The 25164-nt window shown below is 31.0% G+C and overlaps 2 protein-coding genes across 6 annotated transcripts in view; one reads left to right on the top strand and one right to left on the bottom strand.

Annotated features, from left to right (window-relative positions):
• LOC122516584 (limbic system-associated membrane protein-like) overlaps positions 1 to 15719 on the top strand; it is a 213359-nt gene extending 197640 nt beyond the window's left edge. For all 4 annotated transcript variants that reach the window (XM_043634523.1, XM_043634524.1, XM_043634522.1 and 1 more), the window contains exons 5-10: positions 90 to 218; positions 1995 to 2132; positions 8858 to 9007; positions 12325 to 12402; positions 12483 to 12584; positions 13315 to 15719. In XM_043634523.1, coding sequence (XP_043490458.1) covers positions 90 to 218; positions 1995 to 2132; positions 8858 to 9007; positions 12325 to 12402; positions 12483 to 12584; positions 13315 to 13538 — 821 coding nt within the window. In that variant the 3' untranslated portion in view covers positions 13539 to 15719. The remainder of the gene's footprint in view (positions 1 to 89; positions 219 to 1994; positions 2133 to 8857; positions 9008 to 12324; positions 12403 to 12482; positions 12585 to 13314) is intronic.
• A 3014-nt stretch (positions 15720 to 18733) lies between these two features.
• Positions 18734 to 25164, bottom strand: part of LOC122516586 (opioid-binding protein/cell adhesion molecule homolog) — a 160922-nt gene continuing 154491 nt past the window's right edge. For both annotated transcript variants that reach the window (XM_043634526.1, XM_043634525.1), the window contains 2 exons: positions 19663 to 19728; positions 18734 to 19507 (listed from right to left, as the gene is read on the bottom strand). In XM_043634526.1, the coding sequence (XP_043490461.1) occupies positions 19344 to 19507; positions 19663 to 19728 (230 nt within the window). In that variant the 3' untranslated portion in view covers positions 18734 to 19343. The remainder of the gene's footprint in view (positions 19508 to 19662; positions 19729 to 25164) is intronic.

Raw genomic sequence — 25164 nt, forward strand, 5'->3', positions numbered from 1 at the left:
TTCTTTTTTTTTATACCATCTTGTATATATATTTATATATAATAGAAATAATGATATATTCAATTCTCTCTCGACATATTTTGTTGCAGTTAGTAGCGTCGAAGGATCGATCTTCAACATCGTGAGAGTGAACCGATTACAGATGGGAGCGTACCTTTGTATCGCCTCAAACAGTGTTCCACCTACCGTCAGCAAGAGAATTATGCTCATAGTACACTGTGAGTATATTTAATGAGGAAACTTTAGCCTCGATGAGGAAGCTTTATTTTTATCGTATAGCTCATTAACTATTCTAAAATAGTGGTCATCAACGTATGTTTCCTAACCCTGTAACATAATTATAACTCTTATTAATAATTTCTTATATTTTAATTCTCAAATATTTAAGAAACGATAAAATCAATTATTTGACTGTAATAAAAATGATATAAAATCCGCTTATGTTCTTTTACCGTTGGTATACTAGGAGAGTCCATCAATTTTTTATATCATTGATATTTTTATTTTTCTTTTTTTTTGTTACTTTTGCCAGCGATCAGCGAATTTCATTACGAGCAAATAAACGTAACGCAAATATTTAAAAATAAAAAAGAAAAAGAGAAAGTAATCTTTTAAAAAAATAATATAACTTTCGCGTATATCCAAGAGTTATTTGTAAAGGTGGAGCTTAAAATTTGATCCAAATACGAAAATTTAAAAAGATAAAATAAAATAAATCCTGTGAATGTATGTACTACCATTACCCATCGAAAGATTTGCGAAATCACATAGCACAGTCTTTGAAAGGACATCGTTCGCATGTGATCTCCAACGATGGGAATGGGTTAGTTGATACGTTTGTCAATTGAGCACTTAAGCGTCTCTGCCTAGCACGAGTAAAATGTTTTGCAAATTCGTTCGTACTCTTTTTCAAAACTCTCTCTCTCTCTCTCTTTCTCTTTTTCAAACGTAAACGACTTGTTCGAAAGTGCTTGAAATATCGTCGAAATTTTGTAAAAAAATACTTCAATATTAATTACTTTGTTGGCGAATAGTATTTCGCAAATTTTTATCAAATAAATGAAAAAGAAAAAGAGGAAAACAAAAAGGATAAGCTGTATATGGATTCCGAAAAAAAGGTAGCAAGACGATATAATATTTAAGAACGAAGTTTGATTATATCAACTACAAAAAAAACGTTTTATCTCTTACAGCTCGATTGCTAAACTTCTTGAAATTCAAATTAAATTTCAATACGTTTAGATGATGGGAGCGAGGGGGGGGGGGTTATTCGAATTCAAAGAACGTTCAAGAGTACTATTGTGAGTAACTAGATACGTCGAAAACGCGACTCGAGCTACTACTTGGGGTACGATGCAGCTTCAATCGATATTATCATCGCGAGAATCCGTGTCTGCTTTGACATTAAATCCGCAACAGCAGCCATACCTCTTTCCGTCCAAATAACACGTTTATTCCTTCTCAATTGCGAACGTTCAAGAGTACAACGAAGTTGCTTGTACAAATTGCTACCTACGATAGATCTCTCTCTCTCTCTCTCTTTCTCTCTTCTTCTTCTTCTTTTTCTTTTTTTTTAGTTCGAATTGCCGAAGGGTAATTCAAACTTGTTTCGCTTGTTTGGCTTTTGGCTTCGACTTTTAGAAGCCAAAAGGGGGAAACGGGAGAAGGGGGGAGTGCACGACGGAAGTGAAATTTTCCCGGAACTCTTCTAACGAACTATGAACGATACACGTGAGAGAGAGAAAGGTAGAGAGAGATATCGTAGAAAATTGTCTAAAATATAAACCAAATTCAATTGAAAACAAATATATAATAAACTTATGACGATATATTTTGATGTATTCTATTTAGTCAAGCGAAAAGTATCAATTTTATTTTACATGTTTTCTCTCTCTTTGTATCTGAATATCGTAAAATAGAAATAGTTTTATTCGTTTTATTTGTATCAATAGTTCGTATACATTTCGTATTGATACCTTTCGTCCCTTTGACAGTTCCTCCGATGATCTGGATTCAGAATCAATTGGTGGGAGTGCAAGAGGGACAACAAATGACGTTGGAGTGTCATTCCGAAGCTTTCCCGAAATCAATCAACTATTGGACTAGAGGAAAAAATCAGATTATACCAAATGGTAATATAATATAAATAATTACTTACATATATATATATATATCGTAGTGATTTTTAATAAATATTATTCACGTTTACGATACTCGTCTATTAATGAAAACTGTTGTTTTACCTAATAATTTTGTCTCCGAATTTATTCTCGATATTATATTTGATGGAGAAAAAAAGTTAATTAAATAGATAGTTATAGGTATCAATCGTAAAGTAATGAGTGACACGCTTACGAAACGTTTAAAAATAAATTGAAAAAAAAGGAGATAACATTTTCTTATGTTTTCTTTTTTGTTTCAACATAATTTTGCATGAATAATACAATTGGTACGTGAATGGTATTTGATAGAAGCAGTTAATAAATATAATATACGTATTTAATATTTATAATGCATACAATAGGTATGCTTCATTAATTATTGATTTCTTTGGAACGATTGGAAGAGCATGACAATATACGTAAATGCAAATATGCATGATTATATGGAATAATTAGACGAGACGCGTGTTTATGAATGAGAGCTCATGCAGTAACTAACTAGAATAATGTATCTTCGAAGCCATTAATGTGCGGCTGACTACTTTCGGTCGCGAATGCAGGTGCAATAAGAACATGAGATCTACGTTTCAGTTTGCTAATTGTGCAGCTAATTAGTTTAATTTCAAGCCGCCCGCATTTGGGGCGTGTTTTTCTCCCGAAAGATCGATGACTCCTATGGATTATACTAGTTGAACTCTACGTTATCTTTAAATATATTTTTGTGATCCTAACTTAAACTTTATTATTTTCTTTTCTAATTTTATTCGCACGAGAAAAACGTTTTCGTTAGCTCGCACTTTAGGAAAAATAATTATTAATATTTTATTTAATGGAGAGACGAAAAACACTAAATCATCCTTATATGTTATAAATACTACGTATTTCATTTTTGTATTTGTTAAAACTACTTTTTAAAATGCACGAACGTCACGAGCTACTTTGCTCTCGTACGAAATTAATTGCATCTACTTTACGTAAAACCCGTGCAACTTTCTCATTTTTTTAACGCAATACGAGATGTAACATAAATTCTCTCATTTGTTTCAACGTTAAATTCTGTCATACATCTTCCCCCATCCTTCGTTTTTTTTTTCTCTATTTAATATTGATTTTAATAATAGTATAACGCAACAATATTATACGCAAGAGAACAATTTGACGTTGAGTTAAATTAAATTCTTCAATTAATTTTATATCATTTATTCGCTACGCAGTAAAATGAAATAAACAAAAGAGCTTGTGGAAAAAAAAAAACTAACTAAATTTGTCTAGGATGACTTTATCGCACGAAACTAAATGGCAAAGTGCACTCGGTGGCAGATGCGCGAATATCTGTCTTGGATTCATTCTTCCAGTTACCAAACTCACTTAATCATCTATATATATATATATACACACACAAACATAAATAAGATGCAACACCTTTTCGTTGTAAATCTAAAATCATAATACCTTCAAAAATTTTCTTTTCTCTGCCAATAATCAACAAAATTTCATGAGTCTTACATTTACAGTTTTTCTTTCTTCTTTGTGGAAGAATTATTAATACGATATATCTGTAAATAATATATTCCAACACTTGTAAAATATTTTGCGAATAATTCGATGAATATAATTATTTTACTTTATTACTACAAATGATTAATTATAATGTATAATTACGAAACACGTGTGTTATCATAGTTTAATTCAAATGAAATACTTTATAAACTAATATTCAAATCATCGATTATCGATGTAATTATCACACATACCTTATTATTATAAATTGTTTATTTAACAACCGATTCTCTTTCTCCACCCCTTAGAATTGACTATCTCGTTACGTTACGTCTATCCTTTAAACATTACCAGTTTTGACAATGAATTGTTTTTAACGTTACTCGTTAACGCACGTGTAGCAGAGCAACGCAGGAACAACAATCAACGATATATACCTTTTGTTCAGAGTAATAATCGGGAAAAGCGTGTCCCCTGCCCCCTCCTATTTTCACCCTCTAACCCCCCCCCCCTCTTTTCCCCTTCATACATTCCTATGTCGAGCGACGAATTATCCAGAGAAGCATTCGCGCGTCAACCGCACCGTGTTTCTCCGCCATTGCAATATTACCATCCTAACCCCTCCCCCTCCCCCCTACCCACCTACCCATCCACCCTCCTACCCACCCTCCTACCGACATGTTTTACGATCTAAATGTTCCCCGCGAATGCTTGCTTGCTTGCTTGCTCGTATTTCTGTAATGTGTATTCAGTGCGCGTGAAACCGCACGAGACGATATCAAAACTCGTAGGTGCGACTTACAAATGTGTTTACTATCCCTCTACGCAATGAAACGATGAATTTACGTTCGACTTATCGCTACACGCTCGATGAGACACGATTACGCGAAACGTTGGTTGGTGCATACATGCATGTGTGTGCCATATGTGTATACGTATTTATATCTTCTCTTACGTGTAAATTATAATGCGTGTGTGTGTTGTATGCGTTGTTTCATGCGAGGTTTACAATTTTTTGTTCTCTACCTCAGCCCCCTCTTCCGTTGAATGAAATCGATCGAATTAATTCGAATCGGAAATCATGAATGGAAAATCGATTGATTTTGAAGAATTTTTGTTATTGTATTTTTGTATTTTATTGTATGTTTTCCATATTCATTCATTTAGAATATTGTTTTATCGGTTGATACGTTACTGTCGGTTTTTTACATCGAAAAAGTATGGAAAATTTTCATTAACGAGAGATATTTATTTTATGTGTTAAGAAAAAATCATATGAATAATAGGTTATTTATTATTTTCGTGATATTTGGTGGTTAATGCGTGTACGTGACAAATATAAAGCGCAAAAAACGAAAAGAAAAACATAATTTTATCGATGCAATTTTGATATCCACGTTTTTTTGGTTGGCCCAGATGGAATATGGAAAAAAAAAAAAATAAAAAAAGGGAAAGAAAAAAAATGATTAGTCAGAAAACACAGGATTAAATGTTTATATCGATCGGATGTATTCGTTGAACAGTGTAATTTAATTAGTCCCCCTTTTTTGCGTATGAACACAAAAGATATTCATGGCCACGAATTTCGTTATAAAACGATGAATATTTCGGTACAATTATGCAGAAGAACGACGCTAATAACAATTCTAGTCCAGTGAACACGAAAAAAAGTTTTACGGGCAACTGATTGTAATTAATTTTCAATAGGAAACCTTTTTGCTAGATAAGAAAGTGAGTTTAATTGAAGAGAATTTAAATATTTTGTTCGAATATTAATTTCAGAACACGCACACAAATATAATACAAATATGAATTTCTATTTTGAACAAAATAAAAAAGAATTCCGATAATTGCGTAGTCCCGTAGTATCATTTCCCTTTTTTGTATTAAAATGCATTAAAATAATTTCATTTAAAATGTATTGATTTATTCTTTCCGAATCAACATTATATGAAAAGTAAAACGGGCTATTATGCAACGAGTTGCACACAACTCTTATCATTAACGTTCAATAATTTATTTCATAACGGCTAATTGGAAAATTAAATTGATAACAATTAAAATCCTTATGTAACAACGACAGAAATAAGAAACTATAATTGTTGTTAAATTATAAAAATTAATTTTAACGATATTAAAAATGAAAATTAAAAGAATTAATTCATCGAGATAGCACGGATAGAAAATTAAACGATAATAGATAACAGTTTGATTCGATACAAATGAAAATGTAATACGTATGGAATGCTTAAAAGAATTTCTTATTCGTTCATCGTAGAACGAAATTCGACAAAATTGTTTTACCGGAAAACAAGGAATCTTCGATTCCGATCGTAGTACTACTAAAACAAAACACGATAAAACGCGACTAAACCTTGTCGGAAGATAGAAATTTAAACGAGCTAGATCTTCCTGAATACCCCGTCGGTACATAAAGATGGCGTGTTCGAAAGTACTTATCGTTACCGATGTTTCAACTAACCCTTGCTTGGCATGCTTATCACTACACAAATTCTTTAACTTTTCTATTACTTTAATAATACTCATATTCGTTTATCCTATTCTTGAAGAAAAAAAAAACAACTCGCGTTATTTTTTCCTATCTCATCGTTGCATCGATTAAATGTTCTCTTTTCCAGAAACGAATAATATACAATTTTTTAATTAACTACTTTAAATAACGAACGATAAGAAATCTTTAAAAGTGTACACATATACACGTAAACTTCTTTATATACAATGTGCTTTTTATAAGTCTATAATATTTCTTATAATTTTATTATTACTTCATTGCAAAGAGTAGAAATGAATAATAACAATTATTAATCATTTAGTCCCATTAAAACGTGATTACTTCGATAATCATTGTATAGACACAAAAAAAAACAAATTAACATGAAAAATAAAGGTAATAATATATATGATCGAAGATAAAGAAGAATTATTTCTTGTATTTTTTGTTTTTATCGTTCACTCAACGGATAAAATCTTAAGGCTGGTTGATTCATACCCACATATGTCGTTAGACACGCCAACGACGTGCGAAGATAGGAGTAACACGAACATCTTTGTTCTCATCCTCGTCCTCATCCTCGTCCTCGTTGACGGTCCCAGGGACTTTTGGTTAAAAGCAGTTTTATCCCTGAAAACCCATTCGACATCTCTCTCGGTGGTAATGCTTGGGACCGTAGTTCAACGTCGTTAAACTTTTTCATCTACTTTTCAAACTGGAAGCCAGGGTAAAGTTTTTCTTACGCTTCCGAGGGTCGACTGGAGCAACTACAAAAATGCATTCTCTTTCTTTTTCCTTCTTTATCTTCCTTCTCTATCTATTCTCACCTCTTTCTCTCTCTCTCTCTCTCTCTCTTCTCATTTTCCTTCGATTTTACTCTTCCTTTTTTATTCCCTTTTACAAACACATACGTGTACACGTATACGTACACATACTCGTGTACATTCTCTTCCCCTTTCTCTTTCTTATTCTCATTTCTTGACTTTTTCTTTTTCTTTTACACTATCTCTCAAGATTTCTTTCTTCCTTCTTCTCTTCCCTGCTCATTCGCGAGTACGAAAGTTTCCTTCCAACTGCGAAAATACTTCCTTCACCACTTTAATGCACATCATTACACCTATAGATTTCATTCTGTTTCCAATTCCTGTGGCCGTTCGCCCTCCACGAATTGTTAATCAAAACTTACTTCACTCCCTTTCCATTCTTTTTTCTCTTATCTCTTTTAAGAAACTATGCTATAACGCACCTTACTTCTCATTGGTATCTTAGATAAAAAGAACAAATTTTTTCGAGCGATACGGTTTAAGGTTACGTACGAAAAGCATATGAACAATTATGAACTGTAATGAACGCAATTTTCCAGAATCATTTAAAACGCAACCTACCATTTCGGTATTACGTTTGTCGAGGTCAAATTTAACGATTATAAGCTTGACGTTAGTCACGAAATTCTATAGAATTTTGTGCTTGCATTTTAAAGTTTCGTTGGTGCATAGGAGTAACGAGTGAATAGCGTGATCTGTGATCATGACTGCTGGTAATGCGAATGCGTTTCTTTTTGTCTTTTTCTTTTTTTTTTTTTTTTCTTTTTTTTTTTCGGAAAGATTGAGGGCGCATAATGTCCCTACCGAAGGAAAATACGATTCTCCGTAGGGTGATAATTCTTCGTTTGAAGGTAACATTCGTTTCTTAGGCGAAAAAAGAAAAAAGAAAAATAATGGTCGACCAACCGCAAAGCCCTGACTGTAGTTTAAATAATAATACACTTTCTCGTATTTCGTATAACTAGATCATTAAAGTATATTACATTAATGCATTGAAATTTGTTCGCGTATAAGCAATATAATTTTATTGAAATTGTCCAATAATTGAAATTCATCTATTTGCTATTATACATACAATGCACTATTAATTATCGTTTTATTGCATGTTATAAATAATATATTTGATATTGGTGAAAGATTCTTCGTATTTTTTCTAATAGATTATTATACATTGCGATGATTAACGGATTGAAAATATTTATCGAAGAAAAAATATTTAAACTCAAATGTAAAATCAAATTTGTATTCAAAGGATTAATAAATTTTTTTTTTTTCATATTAGGATCACATCTATCTTATAGATATAATACTTAATGAATAATTTATTGAAATTATTATATATATCTCGAAACAGATACACCCTTGTCTCTATTTCCTTTGGATAGAAAACAAATATCATAATTTCGTACGTACGTAATCCTAATATTATTTAAAGTGAAAAGATAAGGGAAGAAAAATGGCTAGGATTTTTTAAATGTAGACATAGAAGTTGAGAAAAAGGGGTGCGCTTTCGATTGTCCATCGAAGCATAATGTCAAATTTTACGTTCGATCGAGCGCAGGACACACGAAAATAATACCCAGGGCTTTTCGAACGTGTGGGCGGCGGAAGGGCGCGAGAAACGATATCGACGAATCCATTTTCCGTTTGGCGTTTTTATATTTTATACGATTCCCATGATTTATAGGTAACCCATCGTAAACTTGAAAAGTTCCGTTATCGTGCGAACAAGCAGAAACTAGACGACGGTATACCTACCTACACACACCAACGTGTTGGTTGGTGGTATATATCGTTATATATATTTATATATGTATATCTTTATTCTATTTTTATTCTTGTTTTTTTTTTTCTTCTAGGAGAGAAGTACGAGGCAACCTTCTCGGACAATGGTTACAAAGTGCACATGAAGCTTACGATACGTTCTGTTACCATGTCAGATTACGGCGCTTACAAATGCATATCGAAAAATTCTTTAGGCGAAACGGACGGCAGTATATCTCTTTACCGTAAGTAATCATATTTAATGGAAAGAATCTTTTCAAATTCATTTATTATCGTAGTTCAAATTCAACGTCATATAATAGTGTGTGTGTGTGTGTGTAGTAACCTCTTATCTTTGATATCCTTTGATGAAAAATCATTGATCACTAATGTATGTTTTATATATCAATGAAAATCAATCTAATGAAAAAGACTTTATACGAATCAACAAAAAGATATCTTCTACATGTTTTATATTTTAACTTATTGAATATGCTATCTGTTTGTTTTACTGGATACGTCAATATATATACGGAATATAGGCGGAAAAAGAAAGTTAATTAAACGTATCCTCACGTTCGATACCATCCTTTCAATTGAAAATAATATAACCGATAACTTTCACGATTTGAGGGAAAGGCAATTTTTGAAGTCGACCAAATATTGTTTAGAATTCGACTAAATTTTCAATAATATCATTTTTGTAAAAATTGTTCTAATCGTACAATTAAATTCTATTCGTGATTGTGAAGCTAAACAAATGCATCATTATAATCGTATAACAAATATTGACAAATATATTTGCGTTTATTCTAATTAATCTAACGTTCTCTATCGATACAATTGTTTTTAAACCGATGATCTATATAAAATAAAATAATTCTTCCACGTTCGCATTCGTCACGAATTTTTGACGATTTATCAAAAAGGTACCAACACGTTATCTTAACGAGTAAGCCATCGTCATCTCTTCTCGTATCTTTTTCTTTCACGATGGGCATTTAATTCACGTGTGTGTTATCAGAAATCGTTAGTCGCGCGAAGAAGAATGTAACCGTGGGATGAAAAATTAAGCGTTCGATCGCGCAGCCCTTTTCCTACCCCTTTCCTTTCCCTTCACTTCCCTTCCGTTCTCTAAAGCTGTAAGATAAAGGGCCACGAGCTCTTTCGAAGACAGCGAGTAAGATATATCGATGGGCTAAAGTCACGGTGAAATGTAGCAATCCCACTGGAAAAGCAACGCGCGAATGCAACGGGATCCCTTTCGATAATCGAAATTCTCACGATCTCCTCTAGGAGAGTCTAACGATTTAAAATGTCTCGATTACATATATAAATCTAATCTCTCTTCTACCTGCACAACACATAGAAAATCTAGCTAGCTATATTGCCTTGGAAATAGATTAACATTTATCTCCGTTAAGTTTCTTTTTTTTTTTTCTTTTCTTTTCTTTTCTTTTTTTCTTCAGTCTAATTAAATGTAAACTTCTTCGCATCGGTTTACATTCGTTGTGCATACGAATATATATATATATTTCACTTTTCCTACGCGGAAATTAATTTAAACTGTCACCGAGTTTAGACGAATATTTTCTTCATTCTAAAATATTGATAATGAATTAATTAAAATATATATTATAGATATATATCGTAGGAAAAAGATCGTTAGATAATTATATTTTCCGCGTCGGATGATAAATGATAGAAATGAAAAAAGTACAAATATAATTGATGGAGTTATCTTGACAAGAAATAATAACAACAACAACGACAAGAGAAAAAGAAAAAGAGTTTCGAAAGTACCATTATCTAATTTTAATCACTTAACGCATCGACAAATAATTCAATTCGTCCAATCGATCAACAACACAACCACTATCTCTCTCTCTCTCTTTCTCTCGTAAAATCTATATACACAAGCACGTAATTACTTCCGAATTCGTTTCTAATCTTACAGGACCGAAAATCAAAGGGAAATTGCCACGGGCTAGTATCGGAGCTTTATATCGGAGCTTTGCTTAGGATCGAAAAAGTAGAGTTTCATGGGAAGTATAGCGAATCACATCGATAACTGTGAGAACTGTCGGTGTCGTTTTTCAGAAAGAAAGAGAAAGAGATAGGAAAACCCGACCAGATCCAGATCGATCTGTAATCGTGGCTTTTCTCTGCTTCGTTCACGGATTGAGAACTTCTTAGCTTTGTGACGTCTATCCAACTCAAAGAGAGAAGAGAGAGAAAGAGAGAGAGAGAAAAGGTGCTTGAATTCTACGGGAATCCGCAAAGAACACTCTCGAAAGAAATCCGATTGAGTTTTATAGACGACTTAACGAGAGATCATCATTTTAAAGTTTTATTTCGTGCTGCTATTATAAGTACAGAAGAAAAATATATTATATCTTCTCTCTCTCTCTTTATCGTAATTGAATGAAATTATTAAATATATATTTATATACGAAGAAATGTGTCTTTTATTGTAAATTAAATCAAATCGCATAAATGTTTTCGTTAGTTTGAAAAGATATTTAAGTGATTTTATTTTGTTGCGAGACATCCTTGTATAAAATAAATCGGTGTGCTTAACGTTTTAAATTGATTCTTTATATTCTATTTATTATGACATATAGTACGTTTATGTACAGTTGTTATTCGATCATTTTCCTTTTTAAGAAGAAACAAAATAAATATTTGTATCGACTTTTCAATCTTCCTGGGGGAAAAAACTGTATAAAACTTGATATCCTCGATTATTTTCACTTTCTATCGAATCACTCGAAAATAATGTTACTTCATTTTTTTATTTTGTTCGGATGCTTCGCGTTTTGTTTTTTTTTTTTTCTTATCGAGATGCTTTTATATATAATGCACGTGAAAATGTACACGTATAATTTTTATTGATGATATCGAGCTTATTCCGTTTTTGACCTACTTTACTTTTTCTTTCAATTCGAATACGTACCGTCCGAAATAAAAGAAAATTCGTTAAACAAAAATCGATTAGAAATATTTTATTCTCTTTATATGTATACAATTATTTTTCTTTGATCTCGTAAATAAAAACATTCGAAAGGAATAATTTTGCTTTCTCTTCGAGTATCGATAAAATACTATCTATATCAAATACTATTGAAAATAAATCAAGAAATAAAAACTGCATTAGCAAATATAAAAGATTTGTTTAAAAAACGAATAAAGAAAATTATTTATTTGATAATACGATCACATAATATAAATCCATATTAATTAATTTCAAGAGTTATTTTATATAGACATGAAGATTTTTACGATGTAATTGATTACTCTATAGGGTGATTGACAATAAACTGCAGATGCAGCTGACGTGGTATATACATTTTATCGGTCGATGTTTATTTGTAAACACGAGAATATTGGCTAAAGCTTCACGTTTGTTTGCAACAAGTTAAAATAATATAGAACAGATATCTATAGGATCCAAGTCTTAATTACGATTTTTTCATACATATAAAATCAAGCATGTGCATAGAGAGGAGGATTAATTTTTTAAATATTAAATTAATATTTATAATGATTATACGTTTTACAGATATTCCAACTACCACGACGCAAGCCAAAACCACGACTACGACCACCACAACGACACCAATGCCCACGATAGATAAAGGTATATAACATGACAATAATTTTTTTAATAAAAGATCAAATTATATATAAATGATTAATACAATTGTGTATTATTTTCAGTCGAAACTATGCAAAGGACTCGACAAAAGATGGTACCGAGTTTAGAACCGAATTCCAACGAAATAACAGACGCATCTTTGTCCACTGCGATTAGAAATGAGAGTAGGTATTTAAATTGTTTAAAAAAGAATGATATTTCAATGAAATTTATAGTCACTGTGGCAATAAAATAAAATAATATGTTTAACTATATCAATGTATATTAGTTACTATGATTCCGTCCTATTTGTTTTGTTCGTTTATTCCATACACGACGTTGAATTATCTATACATAAGAATGAAAAAAAAACATCCTTCGGGGCACGTACATTTTATTTTCACGAACAAATTTCCGAGATAAATTAAAATCATTCAATCGATGTTTTAAGCGCTACGAGAATGTTTTTTTCTTTCTTTTTCTTTTTTTTCGTTATTTAACCAATAAAGAAACCAATCTACGGACCGTAGTATTTGTTTATCGATATTAATTGCAGATAGAGTTATTGAGTAAAAATCGAACTACGTGTGAAATGAGTTATGCATAACTTATAATGAATTTAAAAAGCTACTTTGACCTTTTTCAAATATCGATATACCCCATCCCACGTGTAAAAATATCTAAATTCATTCATCGTATCGTTTTGCGCATCGATTATTGGACACATATTAAAAAATTAAAACAATTATATTGAAGTAATATAATTATAGTAAAAAATTTGTGTCATATATCATCTTTATGAAATTGAACGTATCGTTATATATTAATTTAACGTACGTATTTTATAAAATGATTCGAATATTTTACAAACTATCGATCGATGATAATTTTAATGAATATTTTAATCGTTTTCAGATACACGAATCAATGGTGGACGACATAATAATAATAATGATTACATCAATGCTGAAAATAAAATTGACAAAGACGTACAACGAAAGCAACCTTTGAACAAAGATGCAAATCGTCGTAGAACCGATAACGTATCTCGTTCGATATCGTCGAGAGGTGATAGGCTATGCGCTTTTTTACAAACCAATATAATCATTTATACAATTCTATTATCTATACTTTCGTAGTCAGTGTTTAGATACATTGTGTCCAAGAAATACGAAAAAGTTTCGATTAATTGGACCTCGTCTATTACGCACTATCATTCCTTTTCCATTAGCAAACGGGATCAATTTGTCTTAAGTATAAGTGCGATTGTCGATGTTCACGCTTTTCCTTTCTACTTGCTTATAAGAACAAAAAAAAAAAAGAAAAAGATTTATAACTAATTAAGCGAACTTCCGTGAAATTATAGATTACGATATTTCCGTATGTCTGAATTTCACGCTACTGTACTTTTTTTTTTTAATGTACGACAGAAATAATATCGTAACGAGTTATCATATATAACATTTATATACACGGTTAAGTTTTTTCTTCATGAAAATCTATCGATAATATTGTATTTGTAAAGATTTGTCTATTATTTTGTAATATCTAATTTGGTTTCAATGTTGTTCCTATTGACATGTAAACGTTATTGTTACATTAGATATTATTCAGGAGTAATTTCTAACCGATTAGAAAATGATCTATGTATAAAAAGTTATATGACAATCCAGAAAAGTGAAATTTTGTTAGTGGCAACGGATCTATCGTCATGGATTATTATTTCAAAAGATATTGCAAAAAAGAAAAACAAATTTTAAATTTGTTTCTTTTGATATTTTATATCATAGAGAAAGCAGCATTGTTGAATATCATAATTAACTAAACTTAACTTTTTATTCATAATTAATCTTGATTAACCGATATTTTGTTAGATAATATTTTCAATTAATCTCGGCCTAATCTTTTTTGAAAAAACAAACTGAGATAATCACGATATTGTGGAGCCTAAAATTAATCCATAACTGATATCTATATTTTGGTATAATTGTTATGCAATTATACATTCAAGGATAATAAACGAACCTTTGCGAAATTAGAAATAAAAATTCTATATTTCGCGTCTCACTCATTATAATTATTTCTAATTTACGGTATAGTGATTTTTATCATAATGTTAATATCGAATTACCTTGTCGCGTTTTCTTTTACCACGTTACAGAGTAAAAATGATGAAAATGAATTTTGGAAACAATGCGAAGAAAAAATAAATAAGACAAACGGAGAAAAAGTATAAATTTAGAACGTATTTAGTCCTCTTTCTAATTAACAGCAGCTTTGATCTAGTCAACTGAGGATAATATTGTATGTAAATGTAAATCTTATTAGAAATATTGTATCTTTAATAAGATGTGCACACATCTTATATCTCAATCATCTGAGATAATTTATCTGTCGAATGTTTCTGAATGAAATGAGAAAGATAATCCGGAAACTTGTATATTTGACAATGATTGTAACGATTTAAATACCGCTGTAAATAACGAATAGATATAGGTATATACATAAATATATATATATATTCGTAAGTATATATTAGAAATGCTCGTTGACGATGACGCTGGTGTTAATTGAATGAATATATTCATAATTTTGTAAATAAATTATTAATTTGCGCGCGTGTGTGCGTAGGATAAAATTATCAATAAAAAAAAAAAGAAAAAAAAATGAAACATTAAGATGACGTCCCTTTCAGAGTAAGATTTTTTTAAAAAGTACCTTCGAATTTTCACGAAGAAGATTTAACGTTGACAGTTTTATCCTACGATGTGTTGTATGTTCCATCACCTCGTAGATAGGTTTAACTGTAAATATAAGTATCAAAATAATGAAGGAAAAAGTAAGAAAAAAAAATAACGAAACACAAACACAAAGCAAATAAAATTGTCTCGTAATAATCAGAATTTTGTGTAATTATCCGAAACGCATCTAACACGCAAAGTAAATAATTGTAAATAGTCCGAAGCGCCGTATATAGTGTGTGATCTTTTTAAAACTGATTATTTTTGTCGCCGCCATATTCGTCGTCGTAGCAAGCCGACTGTTTAAACATAACCTAAAAAGAAAAAGAAAAAAAAAAAAAGAAGAAGAACAACCAGTGAGCTTTATTACCGCTTTATAATTGTATATGAAACAATTTGCATACTGTCAAAAATTTTTAAGTAGATCAATTGTGAACGCTAACTAACAAGAAGGGACAAAAAAATACTTCGGAGGTAATTCGAAATATAATACATTATTCATTGTACTGTAACTAGTAATTATTTGAGTGAATGTTGAAGAAGTATGAATAAAAATCGAATGTTAAAGTTTGACGAGTATTTTGTACGATTATCATTTTCTTCATATATGACAAATATTGTGTTTCTATAAGAACAATTCCAAAATCTGATATTATCTACGATACAAAATCGTAATATTTTCATTGATTGAAGAAAAACTCGAATCATTTATTTTTATTTCTTCCCCTTTTTAAACACTGCGTGTCACATTTTCTCTCTTTTTGATATTGAATATTTTCTTAACACGTTGAATGTTACCAACGACCGGTACGAAATTTGTTCATGGTGCTTTGCATGTTGGTTTTTAATGACCAACTTTACTATATTGTTTTTATAATTTTTTATCCTAATAATCGTAGTCTCTACGGCAAAACATATCAAAACTTTGAATGCCATTCAACGTGCTAAGGAGAAAGAAGGTTCATCGATGAAATAATGTACTAAAATTGTATTCGTCTGAAGTATCTATACAAGGAAAATATTCGTATGTTCAAACTCATTCGTTTTATTTTTCTTCAATTTCGTGTTTCTTATTTGTTTGTTTCTTTTTTTTTGTTCTTTTTTTATTTTTAAGCACTTGTATCAACTCAGCTTTATTACAAATTTTACATTTACTCATTACAATATATTACGCACACTATTTTCGTTCAGATTACAATGTTATCTACAATGCCGATGATACAAAAGTAGGTAATGTGTGTTCTGCATAAAAATTCTTTCACTTCTTACATCGGTTCGGTATTTCCATTTGACATAAGTAGTTCTATCGATCAACAAATATTAAATAATCATTTGCATTTTTGTTGTTGTCATGGAGATATTATACGAAAACCTATTCAAATTGAATCACTAATTAGTAAATAGATACTCGCGACATTAGCTTTTTTTTGCTTTTTCTTGTTTTATACATCATGGCTTTACGACAATCTAAAGGATATTTAAATATACATTCGATTAGATGATGATAGAAAACAAAATAGGATGTGTCGTTCGGTTAAATGTTAAAAGAATGATGATCAAAATTGACAGTAAAAGTAATCTTTTATCAAGATTTCTTGCCTATTACAAAAATAACACTTACCACTGGCTTTGTGTCTATACAAGTCAGTTTCAACGAGGAACACAGATAATTGATATGTGTTTTATCCGTTCATTAGCAACGATTTTCCCAATTTTAGCACGTTATTATATTATGAATATATGGACGAGACAAACATATAATTGTATTGCTTTTGAAAGTGCTCTATATGCTTTTATGATTCATATAACGTTAAATAAATGAAAAATACACAGAGAGAGAGAGTGAAGTATATAATCATTTAAAATTATAATTTTCATCATACGCATTATCTTTGTTTCTCTTATACACATTCCCATTTACTATTGTCCGATTATTTTAAGACTTACAAAATCAAGTCCATTGAATTTTATTCCCGCAATACTACAAAATTATATTAATATGTGTATGACCTATGATAATTTATTGAGAATACATAGATATATGGCACCAAATTATTGGTTTCATTTCCATCGTGCATTCAGTATCAAACGTTTCTTCGTAACGAACAATATCATTTTTATAGTTCGATAAGTCATCTTGATTCTCATTAAAGCACACCGTTTCAAAATTTCTATTATGTTACGTGATAGAAACAGATCATTCTTGATAATTATTAACTTAACCGATAAGATTATAATTATATATCAATATACGAAATTCAGAAATAGTCTGTTTCGTTTAACTACTTTCTTTCTCACGCAAGCACATATACACGCATTTCGTGTTTATTTTATTTATATACAAAACGTTGAAAAATTTCACGTTATCGAGCAATTCTCTACGAATGAGCCGTTTCGTTTTCCGAAATATCATACATACTTATTGTAATACAATTCTTGATATTTTTTGAAATTTATTACATTCAATAATAATGCTTTATATATATATATACGAAAAAGTAATTAAAAAAATAAATAGTAGAATTAACATTCTCTCAAAACGGCTCACATCGTAAAGAACCTCTCATTTTCCCTAAATTACTAGCACATTTTCACGTTGATTATGACAATATTCACTTACTCTAATATATACAACACTTGTATCCATTTTTTTGTATACGTGTACGTGTATGTGTGTGTGTGTGTGTTCGCACGAAGTGTCAGTAATTGATCATCGAAGTGATTAAAAAAGGGCACATTTATTTAAAGAAAAATAATTTTAAAAAAAGAAATATGCATGCCCTCGTACAGTCTTTCAATATTTCTTTAATTGTATCGACTAGAGAACAACCTCTTTATCCATTTTGGTGAAATAAAATGAATGTGTCTGAGATATTTCGTATGAGATTAGAAGCGTTGATTTGTATAATTTGAGTATCGTGTACAATCGCTAATTAATACATTATTAGATATGATCTATACACAATGTATTTCACGCTTATATCGCTTTTCTTCTTATCAATTATCACGAAAAGTCGATAAAATAACCATAGTCCTTGATATAATAATCTTTTTAATTTTCTCTTTACAATACATCTTTTTTTTATTTTTTTTTCTATAAGTCATTAGATCATATTTTTATTTTCGTTCAAATTCTGACGCAATATATTTGTTATTTCATATAAAATGAATGATATTAATCGAACGTTCTTTAATATTACGATGTTGATATCCATTCGACTAATTAATTACAATAATTAGAATACAGTTACACTGGCAGTTGTATTTCTGATATTGCAGTCGAGAAATTGATATGGGATATTGTAGACTACTTTAGAAAGGTTTTTTTATTTTTCGTTCACTTTAACTAAAGCCGATTTTACTTTCCTCGGTTTTTTTCTTTTTAATCTTTTTCTAAAAGAAAAAACTTCATTTGGAATAATTTAAGATCATTCGTAATAATAATAATAATAATAATATTCTATTACGTAACTGCGCGTTATTAAATACTCGTACGATATAATAAAAATTCTTTCTTTCTTTCTTTCAAGGAACCTGCTGGGTGTTTAGTCGAGAATCAACTTTAGAATATACAATTTCCGGGTTTTTTTTTCTCTTTCTAACTTTATTTTTCGAAAGATAATAACATCCTTCCCCCGATCAAACATCCTTCCATGCTCTAGCTGCTGCTATCGATTGAGTGTTGTATTTTTCTGAAGAATCGTCTCTCGAAATTTCGAAAGGTAGAAAAAGGAAAAAAGAGAGAAAAAAAAGGAGGAGATTGTTTAAAAAGGACGAGCACGGAAAAACAGGAAACTGATGGAAGTCGAGTAGCTGTTTTGTTGGGAAGGATCCTATCTTCCGGAAAAAACCTTCGGTCGTTTTTACTTTTAACGAATAAACTTTGCGAGATCTCGATAAAAGTGAGAACAACAACAACAAATTGAGTGTTGTTTAAACTCGCCTAAGAAAATGCAGCGCGCAATTCACACCCATTATCGTTATACTCGTCGTTTCCCCTATACAACATTCTTAATAATTATTACATTATAATACAAAGCGAGATTGCGTGTGGTTGGTCAGCATCAATCTTGAATGAAAGTCCCTGAGCGATAAATTTTGACAAGGTTATTTCGCCAAGTTTATTTTAACGCGATTTGAGAAAAATCGCCACAAGTGTTCGATAATATTATTGTGCTGACCGGTTATTCTGTGACATGACTTTCAAGCAGGATTAAGTGTCCTAAATGGTAGACGATGGTTCAGGCACAAGATCAGTATAATGGTTACTATTAATAAAAGTTCCGAACTTTTCTTCCTCGTCGAGCTCGAATCTTCATAATCATCGGTCACATCGCCATTCTTATTCCGGCTACGAAGTTTCAGATCTACAAATGTTTTACCAAAGTTTTTTTATTTTTTAATTATCGATCATTATATTATTTTTACAAAGTATTATATAATATCATTTTATCGAGATATTTCATAGTATATGTATTGTTCCTTTTTTTTTTTTTATACGAATTATTATAATTTTACATACCTCGTTCCTTTAACATATCTTGGTTACCCTCGAGAATATTGTTTCCAGAATTTTGCCTCAGTTTTCCTGCAAACAAGTAATCAATCTAATACACTGTTTTAATCGTTTATTTAAAGAAAAAATGAACGATTGCTACTGTTACTATATGGGAAAATTACTACATTATCGTGCTGTATAGTTGGTATATGAAATTTTCATTAGATTTAATAATAATAATAATAATATAACGTGGAGATGAATGAATGAGAATATAAAAATATTAACGATTAATTATCGTTTTGTCGATGTTAAGCTTTCTAGAAATTTATAGATGCTGCGAAATTTTAATTATCATTCTGCCGTTGGAATCTCATTTATTCAAATAAATTTTAGGTCACACTGTTGTACATCGGTCGTCTAAATGGAATTTTTGACGAAAGAGTAGTCGTTTCCAATCTACATAGAGTATAATTTATAAATTTGTTTATTTTGTACAATCTAATTTTCCGTAACACAAAGTAAGACCAAAATGAAATTCCTGGAATAAATTTTAATGGCAACTTTGACGAACGCAATATTGTTATTCATTTGAATCGTACAATTATCGGTACTGTCTTCTTCTTACGACTCTAAGATTCTTCCAAGCAAACGAAGAAGACTCTCTCTTCAAAGCTTAAATTTCACAGCTTCTTGGTCGCGCGTACTTGTCAGTTAATTAAATTCCACTGAACTAATTAAAGTCTTTCTACTTTGGTATGATAGAACTACTAAACGCCATTATTTTTCTTCACACAATACTTTTAAATTCAAATAATTGTTTCCTTTTCTCTTCTTTCCTTTTCTCTAAATAATTCATATATTATTATATAACATATATTATATATCATATGTTACGTGATAGGAAAATGCATTGAAATAATATATCATCGTTTTAGTTAAATAAAACTATTTTATATTACGCAGATATCGAACGGTCGTACTCTCGAATATCGTTGATTTCAATTTTCACTTTAATAATTCGTGCAAAATTTCGTAAACGAATTGATTGATAGATATAATTGGAATTTATATTTGTCGCGTAATATATATATATATATACACACACATACACGTGAAATGAAATTATTTACGAGTTATTAAAAATCATCATTCGGACAATCCTTCGTATTACCTTCCTCTATACTTTCAAATCTAAAATTACAATACACTTGTTGTGAATTCTTCACGCGCGTATATTTTCAACGAACTACTACTCTCTTCAAAGGGTGGAGGGGGATAGGGTAGAATAAAATTGACCCGTAACAACAAAACCGGGTCTATAAATCTTCTATCGTACACAACGTCGCTTCCCAATCTGTTAGCATCAAAATATTTTGCATATATCGATTTCCGACTGATTCCGTGCATACACATTCACACACTCACACACGCACACATATACGCGGAAAGTAGAATAGTGCGAGAATGTACCGGTCGCGTGGCAGTAATAAATTTTGGATTTTGTCATCGGATCTATATTCGTAGAAAGAAATCGACGAAGAATTGGAAGTGTTAGAAGTACCAGCGAGAGAGAATATTCATAAATATTTTGTCATATTGTAAGATTCTCAGTTGAACGATAGAAAGAAAGAGAATACAAAAGAAAGAAAAAAAAGAGAAAAAAGAAAACGTCTTCTCTTCGTAATACCATCTCTCGAATATTTTTCAAACTTATGTCAAAACTTGCGTATCAAAAACATATACAACACCACGTATGCACGAAAATGTGCATACGTATTACATTATACTTAGATTAAGCCCAGGAGGGGGGAGGGGGTGGTGGAAGACAGAAAGGAAATTTCAGATGTGAATCGTGAAACGTTCGTAAGAAAAAAAAGAAACAGAAAAAATACTCGATCCCCCCACCCCCATGACTACCGAGAGAGGAAAAAACAAGAAAAAAAAAAGAAAATAAAAATGAAAATACTCAAACTGGTTTTGTACATCATCATTGTACTCTCGGAGCATGTCATTTCATTGGAAATAGCGTTCTACGGATAGGAATATATTTCCCAGTCCCGACGACATAATAAATTTAGGCAATCATCGCGTTCGTGGCACCGAACGCGGACATATTTAGCATATAAATGGCACCCGCTAGGACAGACAACAGCAGAAAAATACCGTTGGGATAATCGAATTCGTCGCAAATACAAATAAACGTTGCCACCTTTCCAACCCTCCTCCTCTCTCTCTCTCTCTCTCTCTTTCTACCCATATCTATCTATCTCTTTCTCTCACTTTGTCAATTTGCTACCATTACATTAATCAATTAGAATGATTTTCATTTGGTTAAATGTTGAAAAGACTTCATTTTAGAACATTCACATTATGTTTTATTCGGCATACAATATTGCACACACACACACACACACATTTTGTATAATTGGTTCTTTTCTTTTTTTTCTTTCTCTGTATTCGTTAATTTACATTTACGAATATAATTACTCATCTATCGATCTATTTCTTTTTCCCTAGCAATCAGATTTGAAACGCGTATACCTATCCTACCACGGAAAAAAGATAATGGTTCAAATGAAAAGAAAAAGCGGAACGAAAAAGAGCGGAGAGCTCTTTGGAACGATGACAACGAGCCTCAAAGAAAGTAGCAAATTAAATGTCAGTTTGGTGCCAGTGTATTTTTGTTACCAGCTTTACTATATATTCGCAAATTTTACGCGTATTACACTCTTATCCTTTTAAGTTTAATTTTGGAACACGGGGACGAGTTTTCTGCTTTTCGACATTTTTAGGTACTTTAGGCTTTGAAAAAAGAACAGGAAAAAAACGGAAACACTTATACGCGAACATATGGAACATAAAAAAAAAAAAGAAAAAAATGAAACGTAAAAAAGGAATAAACTAAACGAAACACGTTATGTAATGAATAAATGTACAAATAATTTAAACTTTTGCATCATTCGTTATAGTAATAAGAGAAATAGGAAATGTAATGCTCGTCTGTAAGAGTACATGAAAAGTGTTCTCTATCGTGTAACATAACTTTTTAACGAAAAAGGGTACACAAAGATAAACATCGGAAGTTCAAATTTAGCGAATAGAGAAAAAGACCTTCTCTCTCACTGATTCAGCTTTTGCTTTGCAATTTGGCGCAAAAAACAAAACTCGGAATACGAGAGGCCCCCGAAACCGAAAGAAAGTCAAAGCCAAAGGCGAACATTTTTTATGTTCGCGGAAAAATCTGATAATGAGGGGAGAGAATGATTTAACGATCCGATAATTACGTAAGTATGTTAATTATTTATATGCGTGTTAAACTAACATTATTATTCATTTTATTCGTAGATTGAAGATTTTTTATTTATACTTGAGAATTGCAATATAATTGTACGAATCGATTGGAATGCACATATCATTTGATTATTTAAATTTTACGAGAAATTTTTATCGCAAATGTTTATTTAATTAATTATAACGATAACGAACAGTTATATTCATAAGACTGTATTTTAACTTGCCTTACATCAAGAAATGAAAGTTTAAATGTTATTCGTATTATATTTTATGATAAATGGAATCCAAAAAGAAAAAAAATTGATGGCCAGTTATATTACATAATTTGTAACTGCAGAAATAGAAAACGTAGCAGAGGAAATTGTCGCCAATAAACACAATGATAATTTAAATCAATAAATAAATATTATTGTAATTATTGTAATTGGATAATATCGGTGATATCTGTGCATTACAATCTCGATGATATCCTATACGATTATTTTCAATCTTTCATTTTCGTTTGAAACTATTTGTTATTATCCATCGACGATAAATATTAATTATATCGACATATTAACGACACGGACAATTATTCCATAATATGTTGCTGCGAAATTGAATTACAATAAAAAAAAAGAAAAAAAGAAACTAGAAAATCCGATATAATCAGCAAATCGATATTAGAATAGCACGAGTACCGTACAATGAATTATTATTAGTCAATAATTTATAAAAAAAAAAGAAGAATAAAAAAAGAACAGAGGGGGAATAATCAAAAAGCAGAATAAATGAATATATATCACGCTCTTGTCACGAATTTGATGAAATATCTATACCTACTCGTAAAAAAAAATAATAATAAAAATAAAAAACTAGAGAAATAGAGAAATAAATATGCGAAGATAAAAATAAAAAAAAAATTCCGGGAAAAAAAAACCTATATACAAGTAGAAGAGCATACGAAAATTTAGAAAAATGTATCTTTACGTCCGAGATTTTGAATTGCACGAGTGAAAAAGAATTTCGCTTGTTCCTCGAATGTCATTGATGGGAAGAAGTACCACCCTAACATATGCACCTACGTACACCTACGTACACCTACGATCTATTGAAAATACAGAATTGGGAGGCCAAAATCTTGTTCATTCGTAGCACAGAGCTTTTTCTGAAACTGTCGTTTCTCTAAACGTCTATCTCGCGATATACTTACTATCTCGGCTTTACTATGATTGCTATGAGTCTGCTGCTGCTTCTGCTGCTGCTACTGTTGCTGCTTACGATTCTTCTATAGACTTTTTCCTTCTCTCTCTCTCTCTCTCTCTCTCTCTCACATCGTACACACTTACATATATACTTTCTCTCTCTTTTCATACTATTTTTCTATTTCTTTAACTTTCTGGAACGCGTGTCTCTTCGAAGCATCGACTTTTGTGCCGCCTTCGGTCGAATAACTATCGAGCAAACGAGAGAAGGTCGACTTACGAACCTCCGACATGACTCGACTTCTCTATTCATTCACCTTTTAAACTCAAAAAAGCGAGAAAACGAGGGTGGGAAATGAAGGGAGTGAGTATGTGAGAGAGAGAGAGAGAGAGAAACGATACGATTTGAAGCACCGGAGAAGAGGCAGAGTTTAAAAGACCTTAAAGCTTTAGTCGACGATCAAAAAAGAAAAAAATGAAAATTTCGCGCCGAATAAAAGTAAATAAAAAAAAGAAAATAAGAAAACAAAATAGAAATATTTCGTTTAAAATATTATTACGTAATTTCTACTAAGCCAGGATTGGGAGTATTTTCAAAAATACATATATAAATATATATGAAAAAATTATTGGCGTTTTAATCATTGAAAAAAAAAAAAAAAAATTAAATTTCAGCTTATTAATGATTTTGCATCCATCGTCGAACGATTTGTGCGATTTGTGTTTTTTTTTCTTTCTTCTTTTTCTTACTTTTACGTACTAGGTATATTTACTACGAAATAGAAGGAAAATATGGATAATAAAAGGAAAAAAATTGAGAAATGAGGAAAGAGAGAGGGAAAGAGAGAAAGAGAGAGAGAAAGAGAAAGTATATCAGGAATCACAAACTATGTACGTGCTTGATCTAATTAAGCAGCGACCCGTTGATTCAATGCAAGCACGCGTTACGCGCGCGCCGCGGCATCATTCGACAAGCACCACTCGACACAATGCTAGTAATAAAGAACCAGAGAGAGAGAGAGAGAGAGAGAAATTGAAATTCGTG

This window comes from Polistes fuscatus, unplaced genomic scaffold (assembly GCF_010416935.1).
Source record: "Polistes fuscatus isolate 324 unplaced genomic scaffold, CU_Pfus_HIC Scaffold2, whole genome shotgun sequence".
Classification (NCBI taxonomy): domain Eukaryota; kingdom Metazoa; phylum Arthropoda; class Insecta; order Hymenoptera; family Vespidae; genus Polistes; species Polistes fuscatus.